Here is a 23,231-nt window from a genome sequence, read left to right as displayed (position 1 = left end):
CCCTCCCCCTACCGCCAGCCACAATCAACAGATTCCAGACAAATAAGCTAGAGGCCTTGGGTTATCTCAGAGGGCACCCGGTCAACAGCACTTGGCCTCTGGGATAAGCAGCTCCTGATTGTGTCTAAATGACTGACTCTGGGCTGCTGGGAACAGCTGACGGAGCCTGTATGTGCCCATTTTCTTGCATGATCCCTTATCACAGCCCCTTGGGAGACCCTGCTATATGCCCAGTGCTTTAGGCCAGACTTTGCATGCACACTTTCTAGCTTTCACAGCTCCGAGCAGTAAGTAGAGGATGTTCCCATATCAGAGGTAAAGATGAGACACCAAGTATCTCCCAGGTGGCAGGGTGGTTAGAACCCAGCTCTCTTTCATTCCAAACCCCTTCTTGCCTCCCCTGGCGACCTCTGCCTCTGGATGGAAGAAGACATCGCATCTTCCTGACAACAGGGATGTCCAGGGGGTGCACGTGCTACTAAGTTCCCTGTGTGGCCAAACCCAAGAACGTGGGTTCCCTCCGCCTCTGCACCTGCTACTTCCCCTGCCTTCCTGGAGCCGGCCGCAGGGTCCCTATCTGCCCAAGGACCCCTCCCGTGGGCTCAGCAGGTGGCGTCACTCTTGGCAGGGGCCGCGTGGGGCCCGGGCGCACTCACTTTCACACAGACGGCGCCGCAGTTTGCCCCGGATCTTGTCGATGGCGTTGAAGTCGGACACGTGGAAGACGTGGGCGGACTTGGGCTCTGAAGCGATCTCCTCCAGCTCCTCCTTGAGTGCCTTGCCCACGCCCACGGCGAAGATGCGGATGCCAGCGCGGTGGGCGGCCGCAGCGGCGTCCAGCACCAGGTCCTGGCTGCGGCCGTCGGTGAGCAGGATGGCCACTTGCTTGTAGGCGCGGTCCCCGGGGCGGCCTCCGGCGCGTGGGGAGAAGCTGAGGGCCGTGATGTAGCGCAGCGCGTCACCCGTGTTAGTGTTGCCCCCATGGTAGGCGAGGCGCCGGGCGGCTGCCTTGACCTCCTCCCGCGAGCCGAAGAGGCCCAACTCGAAGGCTGTGGTGGGCCGGTCACTGTAGCGCACGACCCCCACACGGGTGCGGTCGGGGCCCACCTCGAAGGTATCCACCAGGTTGGCCACCCACTGCCGGACCTTCTCAAAGTCCTCCTTGCCCACGCTGGAGGAGGTGTCCAGGAGGAAGACCAGATCGTAGTGGACACTTTTGCAACCTGCAGGGATGAGAGAAGGGGTGGCATAGGGCAAATGGGCATGGAAAGGGCACTGTCCTGGGGCATAAAGGTCACTGGGGTCACACACACCTGCTCAAATGCCTGCCTGCCCTGTTTCTCATGACCCAGGGGCCCTGGGCTGCCTGAAGGGCCTGAGCCTCAGTTCCCAAACTTTCAGTTGGCAATAATGATGAGTTTTCCCCAAGACTACTGTGAGGCTCAACTGATAATAGGTAGCATCACATTAAAATGATTAATAGCCACCACACAGCACTATGCCTCAATCTCTTCACTTTTATTTTGTTTAAAAGGTAACTCCATTTTTTCATTATTTTTCAACCTACCACAAATAATGCATGCCCATTTCCGAGAAGTCAGAAAATGCAATCAAAAGATGTTTAGATGGCCAGGTGCGGTGGCTCATGCCTGTAATCCCAGCACTTTGGGAGGCCGAGGCGGGCGGATCACGAGGTCAGGAGATCGAGACCATCCTGGCTAACACGGTGAAACCCCGTCTCTACTAAAAAATACAAAAAATCAGCCGGGCGTGGGGGCGGGTGCCTGTAGTCCCAGCTACTAGGGAGGCTGAGGCAGGAGAATGGCGTGAACCCAGGAGGCGGAGCTTGCAGTGAGCCGAGATTGCACCATTGCACTCCAGCCTGGGCGACAGAGCAAGACTCTGTCTCAAAAAAAAAAAAAAAAAAAAAGATGTTTAGATGTTTTAAATGCCCGTATTCCCATTTACACGGAGATAACCACTATTAAAGCATGGTATATATACTTGATTATTTTTTATTTCCATATAATTATTAATAGGAATGGGACTGTACCAGACACACTGATACTTATGCTGTTCTCCCTGCATTTAGTTATAAGGTAGAAATCCATTTCTAGTTTGATCATGCCGGTTTCCATGGCTGCACAGAGTCCTCTGCAGGGATGAACATAATTGATTTAGCCAGCACTCTCCCACTAGATATTTAACGACTCAGCCCTTTAAAATCAGATAATACAAGGGGAAGTGTTTTCCAATCTCTAGAACGCTGCACAAATATACAAGAAACTATCAAGAAGCCCTGGTCTTAAGGCCGGGCGCAGTGGCTCACACCTATAATTCTAGCAATTTGGGAGGTCAAGGTGGGCAGATCACTTGAGGCCAGGAGTTTGAGACCAGCCTGGCTAACATGGCAAAACCCCATCTCTACTAAAAATACAGAAATTAGCCAGGCATGGTGGCTAATGACTGTAATCCCAGCTACTCAGGAGACTGAGGCACAAGAATCCTTTGAGCCGGGAGGTGGAGGTTGCAGTGAGCCAATATCATATCACTGCCCTCCAGCCTGGGTGACAGAGTGAGACCCTGTCTCAAAAAAAAAAAGAAAACCCAGGAGGCGGAGCTTGCAGTGAGCCGAGATCGCGCCACTGCACTCCAGCCTGGGCAACAGCGTGAGACTCCGTCTCAAAAAAAAAAAAAAAAAAAGAAAAAAAAGAAGCCCTAGTCTGACTCTTCCAGAAGGTGGGGTTTGGCCATCCCAACAGAAGCAGCTGACCAGGCCTCTGGGAACACCAGGCACAAACATTTGGCTATCAAAACAAAACTGAACAAAACAAAACAAAAAACCACTTTGTTGAAATACCAGATTGGAAAAGGTAAAATGGTCTGGTAGTGGCCTGGGTGCATGAGAGTTGGAGGAGAATGCACCTGCCTGCTCAGCAAGTGACCGTGGATTTGTCACACCCTTTCTCAGGGGCTTTGAAACCTCATAAAGGAGGGTATCTTTTTATCCACCAATTCCAAAGTTAGTGATCTATCCCAAGAAAACAATCAGATAAATGGAAAAAAAAAAAGATGTATAAAGAAATTCACAGCAGCATGGCAAAAAAAAAAAAAAATGCTGGAGATAATGACACAATCACTTATGTGGAATTAAAGAAATTACTTAAAGAAAAATTATGACGTATTCATTGCTAGGCAGCCATGACAGTGACGGCTGCAGAAGAATCCCTATTTACCAGCATGGATACACTTTTCCAATATAGCACTGGGTGTGAAAAGTTCTTTATAAAATGATATGTATAACATAGAATTTCTGGAAAGAAAACCTACGCGTGTGTGTGTGCACGCACGATTGTATATGCATGTATGCATGACAGAACCTGAGAAGGAAATACTTGCTTACCTCTGGCAAGCAGAGCTATGAGTGAATTTTATTTTTTGTATTTTTTGCTTTTATATTTGCAAGCAATAAAGTTCAAAAAACAGAAAAACGATAAAGCTATACGTATTTACACACATACTCCCACAAATGCTTCCCTATGTGGTCTGAGCCAATGCCACCCTTGAATGTTCCACACCTACCTTTCCCTCCAGTTTTAAAAATCCAAGTGACAATCTGCATGTCAGGCACTGAGTTATATCCCAGCCTTAGCAGGACTGATCCCTAACAGGATTAGAACTCTGGAGTGTGTTTGACCAGATGTGCAGACTTGGAGATGATTCCTGGGGAGTTTTTCTCCTTGACACAAAAGGTCATTCTTTTGTGCTTGCGACAATAATGTCCCAGGCTGTTCAGGATAATTGCTGCTGAGGGCCAGGCAGACCCTGGCCTGCAGGCTTTAATCCTAGAGCAAATTTGTTTGAAGGCTACAGAAGTTTCATTTGTTCAGGAGGCCACCCCAAGGGGCCCTTTTGAGCTCAGGGCATATTTTCTCCCAGAGGCCAGGGAACAGGCGGGATTTTGTGCCGGTGAGGCTGGAGTGCGATGTGGAGAGAAGAGATCTGAACTGGGGCGGGTGCCCTGGCTTCTGGCCTTGACTCTGCTAAGGCAGGGGCTATGCCACTGCTGGCAGGTGAGTGCTTTCCTTGGGCCCACCATTTTCCACTCTGAAATGAGGGCACAGAGGAGACCACCCTAGGATCTTTTTGCTTTTAAATATGAATGATAATCCTGTGCATTGGCTGTGCATTTGGGGTTGGCTAGATGGGCGCAGAAATCTCATGTTCCCTGCATGTAAAACAGGACGTCTACAGTTAGTACTGCCCTTACAGCTAGCCAGGCTTTGAGAGGCTCAGGAAAAAAAAAAAAAAAAAAAGCATGAGACGACTCTGTAAATTCAATAAAGAAATAATGTCAACCTTTCTTTTTTAAGTCCAGGGAGAAAAGCCTTAGAATATCACTTTCTGTAAGATGGGCCCAGCGTTTTGCTTCCTGGATCTAATGACAGGCAGTCTCCCTGGCCGCCTTGTGGGCAGTACACAAAACACCGCACCTGTCTGCTTATTGAGGACCCTAGTGTGCAGGCTCCATGCCGAGGTTGTGGACCCTGATCCCTCCTTCACAACTAAGCACTGACCCGTGCCTTCCCCCAGGGCAGGGGCCCTCACACAGGTTAGCAAAACCATGTTGCCATGTCTCTCCCCTCCCGCCCCGGGCCTTCTCATCTCCAGTCAACTTCCCCAATTACCGGGTCTACTACATAAACACACTTTTCTCACCGTCCTGGATGCCTTTGCTAAGTGGGCTCCAGTGTGTACATGTCCCCCAGAGTGTGTCCCAGAACCTCCACAGGACAACACAGCCAGGTCCTCACCCGGGCCTCCTCCCCGAGCTCCAAACCTGCACACACTTGGTAGAGACAGGCTCCCAACCCAGGATGTGACTGATTAAGACGTGTTAAAGCAACTCATTCCCTCTCTCTGTCACGCTCTCTCCTCCTCTCACACGAACACACACCCATCCCCTCACATTCACGCTCACATGCATACTGACATCACCACACATATTCACACACTCCCTCAAACTCACACACACTCTCACACTCCCCCACACACTCCCTCAAGCTCACACTCCCACACACCCCCACACACTTTGTCAAACTCACACACACTCCCCCACACTCCCCCACACTCTTCCTCAAACTCACATTCTCTCTCTCCCTCACACACTTCAAAGTCCCACACACTCACACTCCCCCACATTCCTTCACACTCCCTCACACACTCGCCCTCACACTCACACTTCCTCACACACTCATACACACACTGTCAGACACATACAGGCCCTTGCTGAGCAGCTGGTGACTTTTTGTCCCTAGGTTGGAGGGCAGCTGACTCACACTTGGATTCCAGACTCTCCCTCTCTCTCACAGAGTCAGTTGTGAGCTCACTTGCATGCACACGCCACAGCCCATGCTCACAGACACATGCTGTCTGCTCTGTCCCCAGCACAGCATGGCACAGCCCATGGTGGCCCCACCTGCCCGCTGAGCCTGGCAGCCGCCGCCCCCACTCCACAGCAGCAGCATCCAGAGGAGGCCAGCCACAGCGTTCCCTCGGAGGCCGACCATGGCTCTCCTGTTCTTGGGGACAGGCTTCTCTTGGCCAGGAAGAGACGCTGTGAGGGTCTACTGCAGCATGGCCTGTGTGGAGAAAGACACCCTTAGAGGAGGCTCTCAAGCTGAAAGTCTGTGAGAGGCAAACTCTGGGCCCCGCCCAGGGGGATTCCCCCACACCCAGCCTTCCAACCCATTTTCCCTCCCGGATTCAACTCCAGGCAGCCAATGTGTAACCTTCCAGAGCAGAGCCAAGTGTGACCTCCCTTCATGGATGTATGCCTGGGTCCCCCCAGCCATCCAATTAGCAGATGGGCTTGCAGAAGGGAGTAGGAGAGGGCCTTGTGCCTGAGGACTCCACACCACATCTTGCCTGGTATGGCTTGGCTGTGTTGCCACCCATGTCTCCCTCTCTGAAATCCCCACATGTCGAGGGAGGGACATGATAGGAGGTGACTGGATCATGGGGGCAGTTTCCGCCATGCTGTTCTTGTGATATTGAGTGAGTTCTCAGGAGATTTGCTGGTTTTATAAATGGTAGTTTTTTCTGCTCTCTCACATATTCGCTCCCCTGCCTGCCACCACATAAGAAGCACCTGCTGCCCCTTCCTCCATAACTGTAAGTTTCCTGGGGCCTCCCCAGCCATGCAGAACAATGAGTCAATGAAACCTCTTTCCTTTATAAATTAACCAGTCTTGGGCAGTTCTTTCTAGCAGCGTGAAAATGGACTAATATGCCACTTAAAATCGTTCAGTATCACTGTCCTCATCTGAATACGGCACAGGGGCCTGCCATGTTCCACCCACCCCATCCAGCCTGGCCTCTCACCTTGCCTCACTCCCTCATGCCGCACTTGGTAGCCATGAACTTTCTAGCCATTTCCTGCAGGTTCCAGGTGCACCACACCTCCCTTTGCCCCCGTGGGAGGGCTTCCCTCTACTAAAATCCTCACACCTACCCTGGGAGCCTCTGGCAATGCTCAGCTCAGATGCTCCCCTTCTGGAAAATTTTTCCCAGACCCCTCACTTCCCTATGGATTGAGGGGGTCACTGCTCAGCTGCCTGCAAGTGAACCCTGAGCTCCTCAGCAGGTGACTGTGACTCTAATTCTCCATTTGCTTCATTGTCAGCCCTTTCGACGGCTTGATCCCTAGAGGCTGAGGCCAGGCCAACTTCACTGGGCATGGAAGATTAGAGCATTTACACATGGTCAGTAAGTACCTATGAAGGAAAGAACTAATGAAGAATTCTTCAAAGGATTCCTGAACCTCAGTGTTTGCAATGGTAAGGAAGTTATCTCAAAGGCAGTTGGGCAAACCATCCTCATAAGGGTTATTCCGCTTCAAATAATTGGTGAATAGTTTTTAAAAGATTCTAATAAACAGAAAAATATTAAGATGGTGGCAAGGGAGTACGTCAGGAGCAAACTCATTTACCCTTCGTAAAATACCAAGCTGATGCCAGTATTTACAATGACCAGAGGGAAGACTGCAGAGAATCATGAAATAACATCTTATGAACTGGCATGTCCGCTGCAGCCCGGAGTCACGTGCCACCACCAGCACCCTGGACCAGGGCTAGGAGGGCTTATCGAAACATAAAAAACATGTGGCAGGGGAGTGAGCTCGTGGGTGTCTGTACGTATGTTTCTATTGCTGATCTTTCTCTGAATTATGTTGACATTTCCACTCTTCATCAGTGACAATCTAAAATGTTAAAATGAATCAAAAGGGAACCTCCAAAGACCTGGATTAACTGTGAAGAAAATATCAACAGGGCTGTGCCTGATGACAAGCATAGGTAAATCAATTTCTGGGATTATCCCCCTGAAATACACCCATGTGCATATGTGCATGCACACACACACACGCACACACACACACGCACACACAGGATAAGCTAGCTGAATGCATATTTGAAATCATGAGCCACCGGGCTTCATCTGCTGCAGGAGCAGCAGATGAATTATTTGTGGCTCCAAGGACACAAATATTTGTGCAGATAATTGTGCAGATAATTCTGCAGAGAACCATGAAATGACATCCTATGAACTGGCATGTCCACTGCAGCTCAGAGTCACATGCCGCCACTAGGAATTATTTGTGGCTCCAAGGACACAAACATGCTCTCACCCTGCACTCTATCCAGGCTGCTTCTCCATCCTGTAATGCCCCCACTCCACTTGACCTCCAGATGCTCAATCAGTTCTTCCAACTCCCTATGGAGTGGCTGTGGTCATTCCCATTCTGCATGGTACACCTGATCTCAGCCAGGTCACATAACTTGCCCAAGGTCACACTCCTGGAAGTGGTGGAGCAGGCACTGGACACCCTATAAGTAGCAGATGCATTACTCCAAGGAAAGCCAGACCCCCATTCTACATCAAGTCTAAGTGTCTCAGCTGCACCTGCAACCCCTTAGCCCCTGGAGGGTTAAGTCTAGAGATACTCCCCTGCCTCAAATCCCTCCTACCCACTATATTCACCAAATGCTAATGTATCACACAGCTTTTTTTTTTTTTTTTTTTTTTTTTTTATGGAGTTTTACTCTTGTTGCCCAGGCTGGAGGCTCACCGCAACCTCCACCTCCTGGGTTCAAGCAATTCTCCTGCCTCAGCCTCCTGAGTAGCTGGGATTACAGGCGTGTGGCCACCACACCTGGCTAATTTTGTATTTTTAATAGAGATGGCGTTGCTCCATGTTGGTAAGGCTGGTTTCGAACTCCCAACCTCAGGTGATCTGCCTGCCTCGGCCTCCCAAAGTACTGGCATTACAGGCATAAGCCACCATGCCCGGTCTCACACAGCTGTTAGTACAGCATTTTTAGATGCATCTCACCAAACAGATTTATGGCCCTGTGCTGGGCTTATATCAAATGCCTCAAAAATTTTGTATGGAACCTTTGTTTTCCAACAACCCATTCAGGTTATATCTATCCTCCAAATTTTGCCCACAGACTTCCATCTTTTTTCCCACATCTCCTGGTACTCTCTGCAGGCTTTGGGGCTGATATCTGGATGCTTACATCTGGAGAAATTATTCCCCATATCACTTTCTCCCCTCTGGTCCTTTGCCACCTCCCTGATGAATGAGTGGATGGATGCATCCAGTCATAGTTCTCACTTGAGGGTTAAACATGTATTTGTTCCCATGGGATCTGGCAGGGGTCCCAGGCACAGCCTGTGCCATGCCAGGCTGTGATCATCTGCCCAGGGCCTGGCTCCCCTGTGGCCTAGTGAGGAGGGTCTTTGAAAGCAGTGACTGTGTCTTACTGGTTTCTGTAGTACTGGTGGCCGGCGCAAAGCCCAGCACAGAATTGGTGCTCAGTTAATGTTCATATCTGAAGGGAAGGAAGAGAGAAGGGAAGAGAAGAGGTAAAGGAGGAAGGGAGAGAAAAAAACGAAAGAAAGAAGGGGAGGCTGATGACTCAGCTACCTTAGGGAAATACTAAACTCAGAGAATCTGGACTATTGGCAGTTTCTGAGCATAGACTCATCCAAGCACATTTCCTGTCTCTATTCTGCCTAGGACTTACTAGCACCCAAACCTGATCTCTTTTTTTTGATTTTGTCAACAGTAAAAGATTATTTTGGTGACTATTACTAATAGAAAAGAGTATTAAGAGTCTGCTTCAAGAAATGGGCTAAGCAGTTTTTGTCCACATATTGTCTTATTGGAGCCTCACATTCATGCTACGAGCTAGGTACCAATATCTCATGAAAAAAGTACAGCTTGGGGGGATTAAAGTCTCAGCTGTGAGTGGTCGTGCTGGGATTTGACCTCAGGTCACAGGCTGTTCTCCATCCCCTTTCCATGCTGGGGATGTTTTCTCTCTTGTGTGTGTGTGTGTGTGTATATATATATATTACTTTTTTAAATTGTTGTGGGTACATAGTGGGTGTATATATTTATGGGGTACATGAGATGTTTTGATAGAGGCTTGCAATGTGAAATAGCCACATCTTGGGGAAGGGGGTATCCATCCCCTCAAGCACTTATCCTTCGAGTTACAAGCAATCCAACTACAATCTTTAAGTTATTTTAAAATGTACAATTATTATTGACTATAGTCACCCTATTATGTTATCAAATAGTAGGTCTTATTCATTCTATTTTTTTACCTGTTAACTGTCCCCACCTCTCCCCACCCCCTCACTATCCTTCCCAGACTCTGGTCTCTCTTTTTTTTTAGATGGAGTCTTACTCTGTCACCCAGGCTGGAGTGCAGTGGTGCCATACCAGCTCACTGCAACCTCTGCCTCCCAGGTTCAAGCAATTCTCTGCCTCAGTCTCCCGAGTAGCTGGGATTACAGGTGCCCGCCACCACGCCTGTCTAATTTTTGTATTTTCAGTCGAGATGGGGCTTACCCATGTTGGCCAGGCTGGTCTTGAAGTCCTCACCTCGTGATCCACCCACCTTGGCTTCCCAAAGTGCTGGGATTACAGGCGTAAGCCACCACGCCCAGCCAATCTCTCTTAAGATTGTAACTTGAGCAATGTCTGGCCTATTAAAAATGCCTTTAAAATGTCACCATTATTGGCTACCTAGAACTATACCTGTGGCACTAGCACTATTGCTTTAATTGCAATTTCTACTTTGGGACATTTAGTAGGCCATTTTACTTATTGAATATGCTACAGAGGACATCTGTGCACCTAAGTCTTAGCCATGTGTAATTATTTTCTAAGGGTAAATTTGTAGTAAAACACTTAGGGGGTCATAAGGGTTTTGCAAGAATCCTGACTCGTATCGCCAAATTGCTTTCCAAAAAGGTTGTACCAATGTCCACCGCCTCCAGCAATGTGTGAGTGTGTGGGTGCCCCTCTCACCACCTACTTGGGAGCATTGAGTATTATCACTCCTTCCATCTTTGGTAACTCAACAGAAGGGGCATTGTTGCTTGTTTCCTATGCATTTCTTTGTTCCATGAGCCTTCTTAGCTAAGTGTATTTTCCCTTCTGTATATTTTATTTTCATGTGGCTGTACATTTCTAAAGGTATTTTTCATTGTTAAAGCCAATGTCCTGGATAGGGAAAACAATATACATTTCACTATTGATTTCTTCATTTAGGAAATATTCACGAGTTGCCCTCCTGTGCCAGGTGCTGAGGATAGGCAGATAAATGACACTGAGCCTACCCTGCACAGGTTCTCAATGACCCTGTGACACAGGTAAGACACACACTGGGGGAGGGAGGATCAAGTTAATGCTGGTAGAAGGAAGCCCAAGGGGTTGTGGGGGAAGGCAGAGAGGCGGGGATGTCCATCACCTGACTATTTTAGGGGATGTTCAGGCTTCCCAACTTCCTTCCAAAGCGAGTTTGGAAGGCTGAGCAGGACTCAGCCAGACAAAAAGTAGGTGATAATTTCAGGCAGAAGGAATGGCATCTGCTAGGCCCCAGAGGGGGCCAGAGCGTGATACTTAGGGAACCTCCCCCATGCACAACAGGTATGCGGGTTGCTCTCAGGAGAGGTATAATCTGGTTCCTACCACCTTCAGGACAAAGTACACTCATCTTACCAGGGCACTACAGGCCACTTGTGAGAGCACAGGGTATAATAGTCTGAATGACAATACTCAGAGAGCAGCAGGAGGCAGCTACAGGAACAGGAAGAAAGGCACTGTCCAAAAATGGAACACATAAGGGCAGTCAGAGTTCCAAGGTCAGGAGTCAGATGGTCCGGGGAGAGGCACAGAATCTTAGCAAGTCAGAGCTGATCACCCAGCCTGTTGTGCTTCACAGCTGTATGGAGACAAGGACTTGTTGGACTTGTCCATTCTATTGCCCAGCACCTAGAACAGCTCCTAGCATGTAGTGGTCACCTAAATAAGCATTAGATTGAGAATGAATGATGAACGGCCAGCATCTGATGCTGTTATAGTATCATTATTACATTGGGGTAGCTAGAAGTCATTCATTAGAAGAACATAGACATCTTCAAGGAACTATGAAAGTAACTGATTATTACTTATTATCCACCATGTGCTAGGCAGTATCTGGTTAATGCATGAGCTCATGTGGCCCTTCAGGGCAGGCATCATCATTTCCACTGGGTAAAGGAGGACACTGAGGTGGAGAGAAGGTATGTGTCTCTCCCCAGGTCACTCAGTTGATGGAAGAAGGGACTGGGGCTGAAACTTAGGCCTCTTCTGGGCACTAAACCCACACTCTCTCCCTGAACTCAATGGATACAACAAATCCAAATATTAGCTGCAACTACTGAGCCACTGTTGTCTTATGAAATAAGAAAGATGGTGGCTGGTGACGGTGGGGAATAAAATGGATCATCCATCATTGTTCAGTATTTTCCCGGGTTCTAGAAATTTGATAATTTCCCTCATTGCAGAAACCGGGCTTTATCAATGTTGTAATCTCCAAGTTTTTAGAGAAATCTTTGTCATATATCTTTCTAAATACTCAAGAATAGAGAGAACTAAAGACCAATATCCTTTATAAACATAGATGCAAAAATATTTACCAAAAGAAATGCAAATCAAATTTGGGCAGCATATGAAAAGTAACAGACACCATGACCAAGTGAGATTTATCTCAGGAATGCAGGAGTGGTTCAACATACAAAAATCAATCAATGTAACATACCACACAGTGAACCCAATTGATGCAGAAAAAGCATTTGACAAAATCCAGCATCCTTTCATGATAAAAAATAAATAAATAAACTAAGACCATAAAAAAACTTCCTTAACATAATAAAGGCCATCTATGAAAAACAGCTAACATCATCCTCAATGGTGAAAGACTGAAATTTTTTCCAAGAACAAAACAAGGATGCTTCTTTGCCATATCTACTCAACATGCTACTGGAAGTTCTGGCCAGAGCAACTAGCAAGAAAAGGAAATAAAAGGCATTCAACTTGGAAAGGAAGAGGTAAAATTATCTCTATTTGCAGATGGCATTATCTTTTTTTTAGGGATGGGGTTTCACTCTGTTACACAGGCTACAGTTCAGTGGCACAATGATAGCCCACTGCAGCCTCAAACTCCTGGGCTTAAGCAATCCTTCTGCCTCAGCCTCCCAAGTAGCTGTGACTACAGGCACATATCACCATGTCCAGCTACAGGTGGCATGATCGTATATGTGCAAAAACCCAAATAATCCCCCCAAAACTGGTAGAACCAATAAACAAATTCAACAAAGTATGAGATACAAAACCAGCACTCAAAAGTTTGGTGCAGGCTGGGCGCAGTGGCTCAGGCCTGTAATCCTAAAACTTCGGGAGGCCAAGATGGCGGATTGCCTGAGCTCAGGAGTTCGAGACCAGCATGGGCAAAATGGTGAAACCTCGTCTCTAAGAAAATACAAAAAAACAAAAACAAAAACAAAAACAAACTAGCCGGGTGTGGCAGCATGAGCCTGTAGTCCCAGCTACTCAGGAGGCTGAGGCAGAATAATTGCTTGAACCCTGGAGGCGGAGGTTGCAGTGAGCTGAGATCGTGCCACTGTACTCCAGCCTGGCGAGAGAGTGAGACTCCATCTAAACAACAACAAAAAAAAGGTTTGTTGTGTTTCTGTATACCAGTAATGAACAATGCAAAAATAAAACGAGGAAAATGATTTCATTTATGATAGCATGATAAAGGATAAAATGTTAGGAATAAATGTAATCAACAATGACATGTACACTGAAAACTATGAAACACTAGTGACAAAAGTTAAAGACCTAAATAAGAAGAAAGATATCTCATCTTATTGCTTAATGGTTGACAGATGTCCTGTCTCGGGTGACGAAAATGTTCTAGAAATAGAGTAATCACAGCAGACTTGCAAATTAGTACTCATCACCCCCTTTACCAGTGAGGAACCTGGGTTCAGGAAGGATAGACAACTTCCTTAAGCACACAGCCCTAGTAATGACAGCTGGTTTTGGCATCAGATCAGAAGGGCGCCAAAGCCCATGCTCTTTCCAGCACTAAACCATTAACGTACATTATATGCTCATAAGTACAGTAGCTACTTTAAGGGCTTTATAAATAATAATTCATTTAATCTGAACAGTAGGTACAATTAGGCCCATTGTACAGAGTAAGAAACTGAAGAACTTGGGCTTAAGTAATCCTCCCGTGACTCCCACATCTAGGAGTCATGGGAAGGATTCAATCCCAAACAATCTAACCATAGGTCCGTACTCAAGTCACTCAGCAGCATTGCTTCTCCCAGGATGTTTGCAATCTGGCTGGAGCAACACTTACTTCATAAGTACAGAAACAATGAGAGAAAAAAGCAAAGGATATAGTCAAACACCAAACTATGTACCACCCAGTTCACAAGAAGGAGAGGACAAGAGCATTGAAAGAGAAAGGGAAAATGTGCTGCACAAGAAACTTTCACTTAACCCCCGAGAGGGAAGAGCATGGCTTTCTTTATCCTGTTGATGTGATGAATAACATTAATCGCTTTTCAGATATTGAAGCAGCCTTGCATACCTGGGACATATCCCACTTGGTTGTGATGCATAATTATTTTCCTATGTTGCTTGATTTATTTGCGAATATTTTGTTGAGGATCTTTACACCCGTGTTCATGAGAGTTACTGGTCTGTAGTTTCTTGTAATGTCCTCATTTGGTTTTGGTATTAGGGCCATGCCGGTCTCATAGAATGAGTTAGGAAGTATTCCCTTTGCTTCTATCTTCTGGAAGAGATTGTGGAAAAGAGAACGGCTTTCTACCCAGAAATAAATGGAGTGTTTATAACAAAATGTTTACTGAGTGAGGAAGCCCTGGTATGGAATCCTAGCTTTGCCGCTTGGTGGCACGAATGAACATTTCTTATACTGTTTCCTCAACCATTAGAAAGGGATGATCTCTACTCTATCAGGGGATATGGTAAGGATTACAGGAAATGATTTCTGCAAATCCTGCAGCACAGGCCCTGGCACAGAGTAGGTGTTCACCAAACATGAGGTTCCTGGAACTTCATCCCCTCCACACGCCCCAGCCCATCTCAGGTTGCAGCCTCAGCATACATGGGGTACCATTATTCCATCTTCTCTCTCTCACCCAGCCCTGAGCTGTTTTCAGGGATTAGCTGCCAAGCTGGCAGGATGTAGGCCACACCCCTGTCCCTGGGAGGCAGAGCTCTGCCATTAGTCTCCCAAAAGTCCAGCAATTAATTTACTGAGCTGAGTTCCTTCCACAAGCCAGCCTATTGCCATAGTAACCAGCATTCCCATTCAGAGACCCAGAGGAGGGAGGAGGAAGAGCACTGAGCAGAAAGCAATTTAGAGAGAGAATGAGATTCGGCAGATTGCTAGGGCAGCCTGGGCAGAGTTCGAGCTCTGTCTGAGTCAGAGGGTCTGGCCTCTACCCATTGAGGTGGGGGCTGGGGGAATGAGGCACTGCTGATGTGTTGCTGGGGTGATGGGCAATGTTCTGGGCAGGAATCTGGTTGGGACATAAGTGCATAGTACGTCTGTGTCCAGACCACTGAACTGTGTCCTTCTATCACAGACCCAGCTCGGAACCACTGGCACAGTCCTGCTGAGCTGTCTGTGATGCAAACTGCACTTGCTGATCAGAGAGGGGAAGATAGAATCAGGCGGCTTCTGTCTTAAGAGGGCTTCCTGGGAGCCCAACCAAGCTTGCGTGCATCCTGGATTCGAAACTCAACTCTGTGGAGCTTGGAGCAAGTCCTCTTCAGTCAACAAATACAGACTGAGTACTTTCTACATGCCAGACCAGGCACTGTCACAGGTGTCTGACGACTCTTGGGGCAGCTAGCATAATGACTAAGCTTTTCAATCAGCATCCCTGTGTTCAAATTCCAATTATGCTGCTTACTAGCTGTGCAAACTAGGGGAATTCGCTTAACCACTCTGGACATCAACTCTTTGATGTATGAAGTGGGGATTCAAATACTCATCTCACAGGTTTTTTTTTTTTGGGGGGGGGGTTAATTAAATGAGTTACTATATATAAAAAGCCTAAAATATACCTGGACATAGATGGTGCTTAAGCCACACTACTTTTATGACTTTCCAATCCTTAGATTCCTCAACTATAAAATGGGAACAATATCCCCTACTTCAGCGATCTGTGAAAGAGATTACATGAGACAATGGATGTGATAATTTTTATAAAGTAAAAGGTTTCCATTACTGTAATTGGCTATCAAGGGGAGATGCGTTCACCTGAGCATTTCAGAGAACTCGGTTGATGTTGACTGTATAGGGGTACCGTGTATTTCATTGTTTTAGTCTCTAATTCAATCATGCCCTAAATGCATGGTAGGCATTTTATATTACACACTGTCCAAGGAGCTTGCAGCCTAATGGTGGAGACAGACAAGGAAGTAAGTGCTTATATTTCCATATGGTCAGTGGACATGGTGTCATGGGAGCTGAGTGGACAAGTACCTATCCTGGGCCTGGGAGGTCAGGGAAGGCTTCCTAGAGGAGGTGATGCTGAGCTGAGTCTGGAAAGATGAGTGGGAAGCAGGCAAAAGGACAAGGGCTGCCTTCACCAGGAATAGCCCACCTCCCATCTATTATTACTCATAGAATGAGCCAAGGAGCACAGTGGTTTGGAGGAAAAGATGCAGAAAACAATGAAAGTTCAGGCTGGAGCAGAAGGTAGGAATTCATGGGGAGGAAGGCATTCAAGTGTAAGGAAAGAACATTAATAAGAAAGCCTAGAGACTTGTGCAGTGACCCAGAGAAAAGGTTCAGACATGCTTGGATAGCCCCTGGAGCCAGTGGATGTTTACATGTATGCGAGTGGCATATACCAATGTGATTTAGGAAACTCTGTTGACAAGGATGGACTAGAGAGACCAATGAGGAGTTCTAGTGCAACGATTCAAACAGAAATCCCAACAACCTTCCATAACATATCCATGGGCAAAGTGGTCCAGCTGCAGATTCTATGACACTGGTGACTGGCAGGGAGCAGGAGATTGAGGGAGAAGAACATCTGGAAGCAAGCCCAGATTTCCAGTTTGAGCATCAGGGAGCCAGTCAGTGAGGGGACTGGGTGAAGAGTGCAGGCTGGAAATACTGAGGTAAATTGGAGGTACCTGTAAAACAGTCAGAAGGAGAGCTCAAAGGCAGATGGACACTTGAGTCTATGGCTCAGAAGAGAAACTGGAGCTGGAGATACTCCTGGAAAAGTACAGAAGGAGTAGAAAACAGAGCTTTCGGTGGTATCAGTGTTTAGGTGAGTCAGAGGAGGGAGAGGAGCCCCATATGTCCCATCTCTGACCTTAGTGTCAGCTTCACTTTCAATTACTACACTTTGTAATGTAAGTGAGCATGCTACAGTACTTCTGTATCTTCAATTTTCTTCCCCGATCCAATATTTTCCTGTGACTTTTATGGTAAAGAGTATTGTATGGTGTATTTTTACCTTAAAAAACAAACACACAAAAAACCTGGTTAGTTTGGTGTAGTGGTACACACCTGTAGTCCCAGCTACTCAGGAGGTAGAGGCAAAAGGACTGCTTGAACCCGGGAAATTGAAGCTGCAGTGAGCTATGAACACACCACTGTACTCTAGCCTGGGTGACAGAGCAAGAACCTGTCTCTTAAAAAAAACCTGTATTTTTCTGGGGTGGTATCAGCAAGGCCCAGCCAGGAGCTGAACGTCTATCCTCACTTAGGCCATCTTACTATACCTAAATGAGGTGACTGTTTACTAAACAATAAAATTAAATAGAATCCAGAGTTTATCAGAATAATGGCCAGTGTTGAGGATACAACTGAAAGTAACTCATTACACTGAGAACCAGGGTAATTACAGCTTGAATGAGAAAATTCAATCAACTGATTCCAATGCTGAAATAACCCAAATTTTCTCACAAATATTTTTAAAGCATAAGTCATAGAAATGCTTGAATAAACCATAACAAACACTCTTGAAACATGAAAAAATAGAAACTCTCAGCAAAAAAAATAGGAGATGTAAAACAGACACAAAGAGTAATTTAAGAGCTAAAAAAAATTACAATAACAACATTTAGAAAACATACAGCAGAGGCCTAAAACTAGACTGGAAATGAGACAACTGACTAAAAAAATCAGCAAACTGAAACAACGGACCAATAGAATTTACCCAATCTGAGCAACGGCAAGAAAACAGACTGGAAAAAAAAATGAGCAGAGCCCCAGGAATCTATAAACAATAACAATGTGCATAACTTTCATATCACAGCAAGCCAGGGAGAGAAGAGTATGGAGCTCAAAAGCATCAAAGAAATAATGGATGATAAATTCTCAAACTGGCTGAGATCCCAGAAGTTGTCGATCCTATTTATCCCCAAACAGAATAAACCCAAAGAAATTTATGCTCAAATACATCATAATCAAACTTCTGACAACCAAATAAAGACAAGTAAAAAATATTGAAAGAATCTAGAGAGAAATGACACATTGCCTATGGTGGAAACACAAATGACAGCCAATTTCTTACTTGAAACCAAGAAACCAGGGGCAAATGGCACAACATTCTTCAAGTGCTGAAAGAGAACTGTCAACCCACAATCTTCTATCCAGGAAAACTATCCCTCAGGGATAAAGGGAAAGCAAAGACCAACTTAGTGAAATGGGTCCCTAAGAGTAAAGGCTACCCTGAGGCCCCTGAAGACAAGCTTTGTTCCCGTTGCTCAGCTAACTGCCCATATGGAACATATGTTCTACAGCCCTGTCAGTTCCCCCACCCCGGTACACCTCAGGTCTGCCAATACCTCCCCTTCTCCACTCATGCTGGTGGAGACCCAGCCTCCTTTCTTTTTTTTTTTTTTTTGAGACGGAGTCTCGCTCTGTCGCCCAGGCTGGAGTGCAGTGGCGCGATCTCAGCTCACTGCAAGCTCCGACTCCCGGGTTCACGCCATTCTCCGGCCTCAGCCTCCCGAGTAGCTGGGACTACAGGCGCCCGCCACTGCGCCCGGCTAATTTTTTCTATTTTTAGTAGAGACGGGGTTTCACCATGGTCTCGATCTCCTGACCTTGTGATCCGCCCGCCTCGGCCTCCCAAAGTGCTGGGATTACAGGCGTGAGCCACCGCGCCCGGCTCAGCCTCCTTTCTCTCTTGCCTGGAGCACAGCAACAACCTCCTAACTGGTCTCCTTCCTTGCTCTCTTATTTCCCTCTACACTAGATTCCCTACAAGGAAGCAGCATCATCTTTAAGAAAACAAAAATACAAAAAAACCTAATACTTAGTCACAGATTATTTCCATTTTTTCTCATTTCTTTCTTCACCCAGCTACAGGTACAGCTTCAGTCACATGCTGCAGATGCAAGGATGTATTAGAAATGTGACTGCTGGGCCGGGCGCGGTGGCTCAAGCCTGTAATCCCAGCACTTTGGGAGGCCGAGACGGGCGGATCACGAGGTCAGGAGATCGAGACCATCCTGGCCAACACGGTGAAACCCCGTCTCTACTAAAAATACAAAAATTTAGCCGGGCGTGGTGGCGGCACCGGTAGTCCCAGCTACTCGGGAGGCTGAGGCAGGAGAATGGCGTGAACCCGGGAGGCGTAGCTTGCAGTGTGTGGAGATCGGGCCATTGCACTCCAGCCTAGGCGACAGAGCCAGACTCCATCTCAAAAAAAAAAAAAAAGAAATGTGACCTGCTCACATCAATCCCATATGTTACTCCTTATTCTAACATCACTCCTGCTGCTTTCTCTCCTCTTCTTCCTCTTCCCCCTCATCTTCATTCTCCCCTTTCTCCTTTTTCTAGCCTCCCTCTTTTTATCCTTCATTTATTTTTGTCCATTGTATTGTCCAATCACAATGTAAGTCCTATAAGTGCCAAAACCATGCCCTGCCACCTTTCACCATGTCAGACATGAATACAGAGAGTATATTCACTCAGAGCCAGTTTATGGATAACAAAGGTTGAGAAAATCCTAGGACCTTTAAATGGGGACATGAGGCAGAAAATAAGAAGATCTGGTTTAGCCAAGAAAATCCAGGGATGGGGAGACACTATACACTCAAGGGTTCAGTCAGTGCTGTCTGGTTAATAGATTCTCGTGTTATTATGCTGGTTGGTATTTTGAACTTGTGTGCATTAATACGTCTTTTTATATTTTATTATATAAAATAATATATAATTTTTTTTGAGATGGAGTCTCACTCTATTGGCCAGGCTGGAGTGCAGTGGGGCAATCTCAGTTCACTGCAGCCTCTGCCTCTTGGGTTCAAGCAGTTCTCCTGCCTCAGCCTCCTGAGTAGCTGGGATTACAGGCATGCACCACTGTGTCCAGCTAATTGTTGTATTTTTAGTAAAGATGGGGTTTCACCATGTTGGCCAGGCTGGTCTTGAACTCCTGACCTCAGGTGATCCACCTACCTCAGCCTCCCAAAGTGCTAGGATTATAAGCGTGAGCCACTGGGTCATAAGTTTCTTGATGAGCAAAGTGGTCTTACCTATCACGATCCCTGACACTTAACCGTTGGCACAAAGTTGTTGCTCAATAAATATTTGTTGAACGAGTAAATAAATAAAAATGGCAGCTGATCCAGTCGACTGTAGGGTACCAGATATGGCAAAGGTATGATGACACAGATGATATAAATAGCAGCCAGGACTGTACTGGCTGTTTCTATGGCATTGCTTTATTTGTTCACAAGAGGCTAGCAAAGCAGTTATTACAGCTGAATAACCTCATGTTCTGGGCAGTGAAAAAACGTGCTGAAGACTATACCACCTGGAAGGGGTAGAATAGGGATTTAGTCCCAGGCCATTATGATCCTAGATTCTGTGTCTTTTCATTTAACCGGAAGGCTTGGTCTCTGTCACTCTATAGAATGGCAGTGCTTGATCAGGTAACTGGCATGTGCAGAGATAAAAAAAAAAAAAAAAAAAAAGAGCTCTGGCCATCAGGAGTGTTTGGTTCTTCTAACGAGCAACAGCAACTATTCAGTCCTTGCCGCCTGTCCACTCAGACATCCCAATGATTTCAATGGAATTGGCTTCAGCCCTACACTGCCAACTTACAGAAGGACTCAGATGATTGGAGGAGGAGATGGAAAAAGTGAGACATGTTTTCCAGACCTCCTTCTTTATGCTACAGAATTCAAAAATATTATCAGTCATATTTTTTATTTTTATCACTTCCCTAAGAAGAGGCTGCATGCCACTTCTGTTTCTCTCCCAGCTGCTAGAAACTGTAAATGATACAGAAGCATATCTGTCTATTCTTGAGACAATGAAGATGTCTTAAACCTGGGCTCCAAGTGACTTGAATGGTCATTTTCATTCTAAAGCCATTGCCCACTTCTTCACTATGCTTTGTGGTCTTTAGAGTCATTGATCAATTACTTCAACAAGGATTTGCTGAGTCCCAGACTGTGTACCAGGCATTGTCTTAATCACCAGATGTGGCAGTGTTCCTGCCTCCATCCAGCTTACTTTCTAGAGAGAGTAGGGAGAAAGTAAACAAAGTAACAAATAAATAAAGGAGATGGTTTTAGAGAGTAATAGTTGATTTGAACACAAAAAAACAGGGTCATGTGATAGAAGGTGACTTGCGTAGGACATTTTTTATGCTCTGTAAAAGGAAAGACTCCTCGATATATCATTGATGAGATTTTGTTGTTTTATAATATTATATTATAATATTTTATAATATTCTTTGGCTACTCATCTGTCCAGCATCTTATTAGCCATAACACCATGATCATTGTTTGGAAATACGTCCTATGGAAAAGCATTTACTTCACAGCTAGCATGCTCACAGATTTGAAAGAAGTTTCATTAAAAGCACCATTGCTTTCCAAAAAAAAAAGGAAAGACTCATCTTAGTTGGGGACACTTGAACTGAGATCTGATTAATGGGATGGAGCGTTTTGGAAAGGGGAATGGGGTGAGGAGTGAAAAGCCTCCAGCAGTTGTTGAATCCCTGCCACCAACAGCCTCGGACGTGGCCTCCAGCCTCAGATCCACTCATTACTGGCAGGGTTTTTTTGTTTTTGTTTTTGTTTTTTTTTTGAGACAGTCTCTGGCTCTATCCCCTAGGCAGGAGTGCAGCGGCGCAATCTCAGGTCACTGCAATCTCCACCTTTCGGGTTCAGGTGATTTTCATACCTCAGCCTCCCGAATAGCTGGGATTACTGGTGCCTACCACCAAGCCCAGCTAATTTATGTATTTTTACTAGAGATAGGGTTTCGCTATGTTGGCCAGGCTGGTCTCAAACTCCTGACCTCAGGTGATCCACCCACCTCGACCTCCCAAAGCGCTGGGATTACAGGTGTGCGCCACTGTACCTAGCCTGGGAGGGAATTTTTTTTTTTTTTTTTTTTTTTTGCGAGTGTCCCACTCCTGTTGCCCAGGCTGGAGTGCAGTGGTGTGATCACAGCTCACTGCAGCCTCTACCTCCCAGGCTCAGGTGATCCTCCCACTTCAGCCTCCCATGTAGCTGAGACTACAGGTGCATACCACCATGCCCAGCTAATTTTTGTATTTTTTGTAGAGACAGGGTTTCACCATGTTGCCTAGGCTGGTCTCGAATTCCTGGGTTCAGGCAATCTGCCTGCCTCAGCCTCCCAAAGTGCTGGGATTGCAGGCATGAGCCACCATGCCTGGCCTTTACTGGGACTTCCTACACATCCTCGCAAGACCCAAATGAGGTGCCTAACACATAAATATGATCGTTAGACTCATGGACAAACCCTGCTGCATCCCTCGTCACCTTTGGATAAAGTCCAAGTGCTCACTGCAGACCTTCATGGGCTGGCTTGCACTTACCTCTCCGGTGTCGCCTGACTACATGTTTGCTTGGACCTATGTGAATGAAGGAGAAGACAATAGGGATAGGGGCTGTGCTGGGGAAGGAGGGGCTATCTGCACTCCCCTGCTTCCCTGAGATATGGTGAGCGGGCTCCCCGTGAGTCAAATGGACACCACAGGAGGAGGTGAGGCTTGAGTTACTGGTTTGGTGCCCAGCAGAGATAACTGCACAAATAGGAGACTCCAGCTGTAAGACACTGTGAAGGTTGCTGTAGGCGCAGGGGAGGAAGGGGCATGGGGGAGTTCCCACTGGATGAGACCTCCCAAGTTGGGAGAGGTGAGGCGCTCCATGAGAGAGGCACCACGTGGATGCCCGAAACACAATGAAGCTTTCGTGGCAAATGTGGCCAGAGGAGCTACTACCATGACCATCAAAGCAGAGGCCACTGCCCCTCTCCTTTCCCTTTATCCTTACCCCAACCCTCCAGAGAAAGAGAGAGGAAGAGAGAAAAGGCCCCAGCCAGGTCCTTCAGGACAATGGCTTAGCATTAGCATTGGCTATGATGGGAGGGCAGAGAACTTCACTGTGATGAAGGCCTGCACTTTTATACTAGAACTGACTGGGCTGGTCTCTGTTATGCCTGAAAGTGGACAGGAAGTTGTGGGATGGGGTCAAGGCTTGTGAAGACACAGGACAGGAGGCTTTGACCAAACATGGTTGGTCTCAGAGATCATAGAAACACGAAGTTTTTATAGTCATCCACCCCTGGTTGTTCAAAGGTGGTTACTTTAGTCCTAATACCACTAATCACCCATAGATCAGACTGGCAGGCCTAACACGTGAGTAAGAAAAATGCTCCCTTCCTATTGCGAATTGTCTCAAGGTCTATAGCCATCCTCATACGAATGGATTTATCCAGGAATTAACTTATGAATTATTGAGCATCAACCCCACAGCAAATGTGGAGCAGGGACATGTG

General features: G+C 46.5%; 1 protein-coding gene and 1 long non-coding RNA gene across 4 annotated transcripts in view; one reads left to right on the top strand and one right to left on the bottom strand.

Moving 5' to 3' along the window:
- LOC105488274 (collagen type XXII alpha 1 chain) overlaps nucleotides 1-23,231 on the bottom strand; it is a 327,347-nt gene that overhangs the window by 293,473 nt on the left and 10,643 nt on the right. Inside the window, exons 1-3 of one of the 3 annotated variants that reach the window (XM_011752158.2) lie at nucleotides 19,949-20,063; nucleotides 5,480-5,642; nucleotides 657-1,223 (exon numbers count right to left, since the gene is read on the bottom strand). In XM_011752158.2, coding sequence (XP_011750460.2) covers nucleotides 657-1,223; nucleotides 5,480-5,570 — 658 coding nt within the window. In that variant the 5' untranslated portion in view covers nucleotides 5,571-5,642; nucleotides 19,949-20,063. Of the gene's footprint in view, nucleotides 1-656; nucleotides 1,224-5,479; nucleotides 5,643-7,687; nucleotides 7,814-19,948; nucleotides 20,064-23,231 lie in introns of those variants that run through there. The other 2 variants (XM_071067774.1, XM_011752157.2) reach the window with 2 other exon arrangements.
- Nucleotides 5,654-10,726, top strand: LOC139355738 (uncharacterized). Its single transcript, XR_011606683.1, has 3 exons — nucleotides 5,654-5,931; nucleotides 6,686-6,839; nucleotides 10,628-10,726. It is a non-coding gene; the product is annotated as an uncharacterized lncRNA (long non-coding RNA).

The sequence above is a fragment of the Macaca nemestrina genome, chromosome 8, assembly GCF_043159975.1.
Source record: "Macaca nemestrina isolate mMacNem1 chromosome 8, mMacNem.hap1, whole genome shotgun sequence".
NCBI lineage: Eukaryota > Metazoa > Chordata > Mammalia > Primates > Cercopithecidae > Macaca > Macaca nemestrina.
Note: the sequence above shows the minus strand (reverse complement) of the source record. Positions and strands in the feature narration are given on the sequence as shown.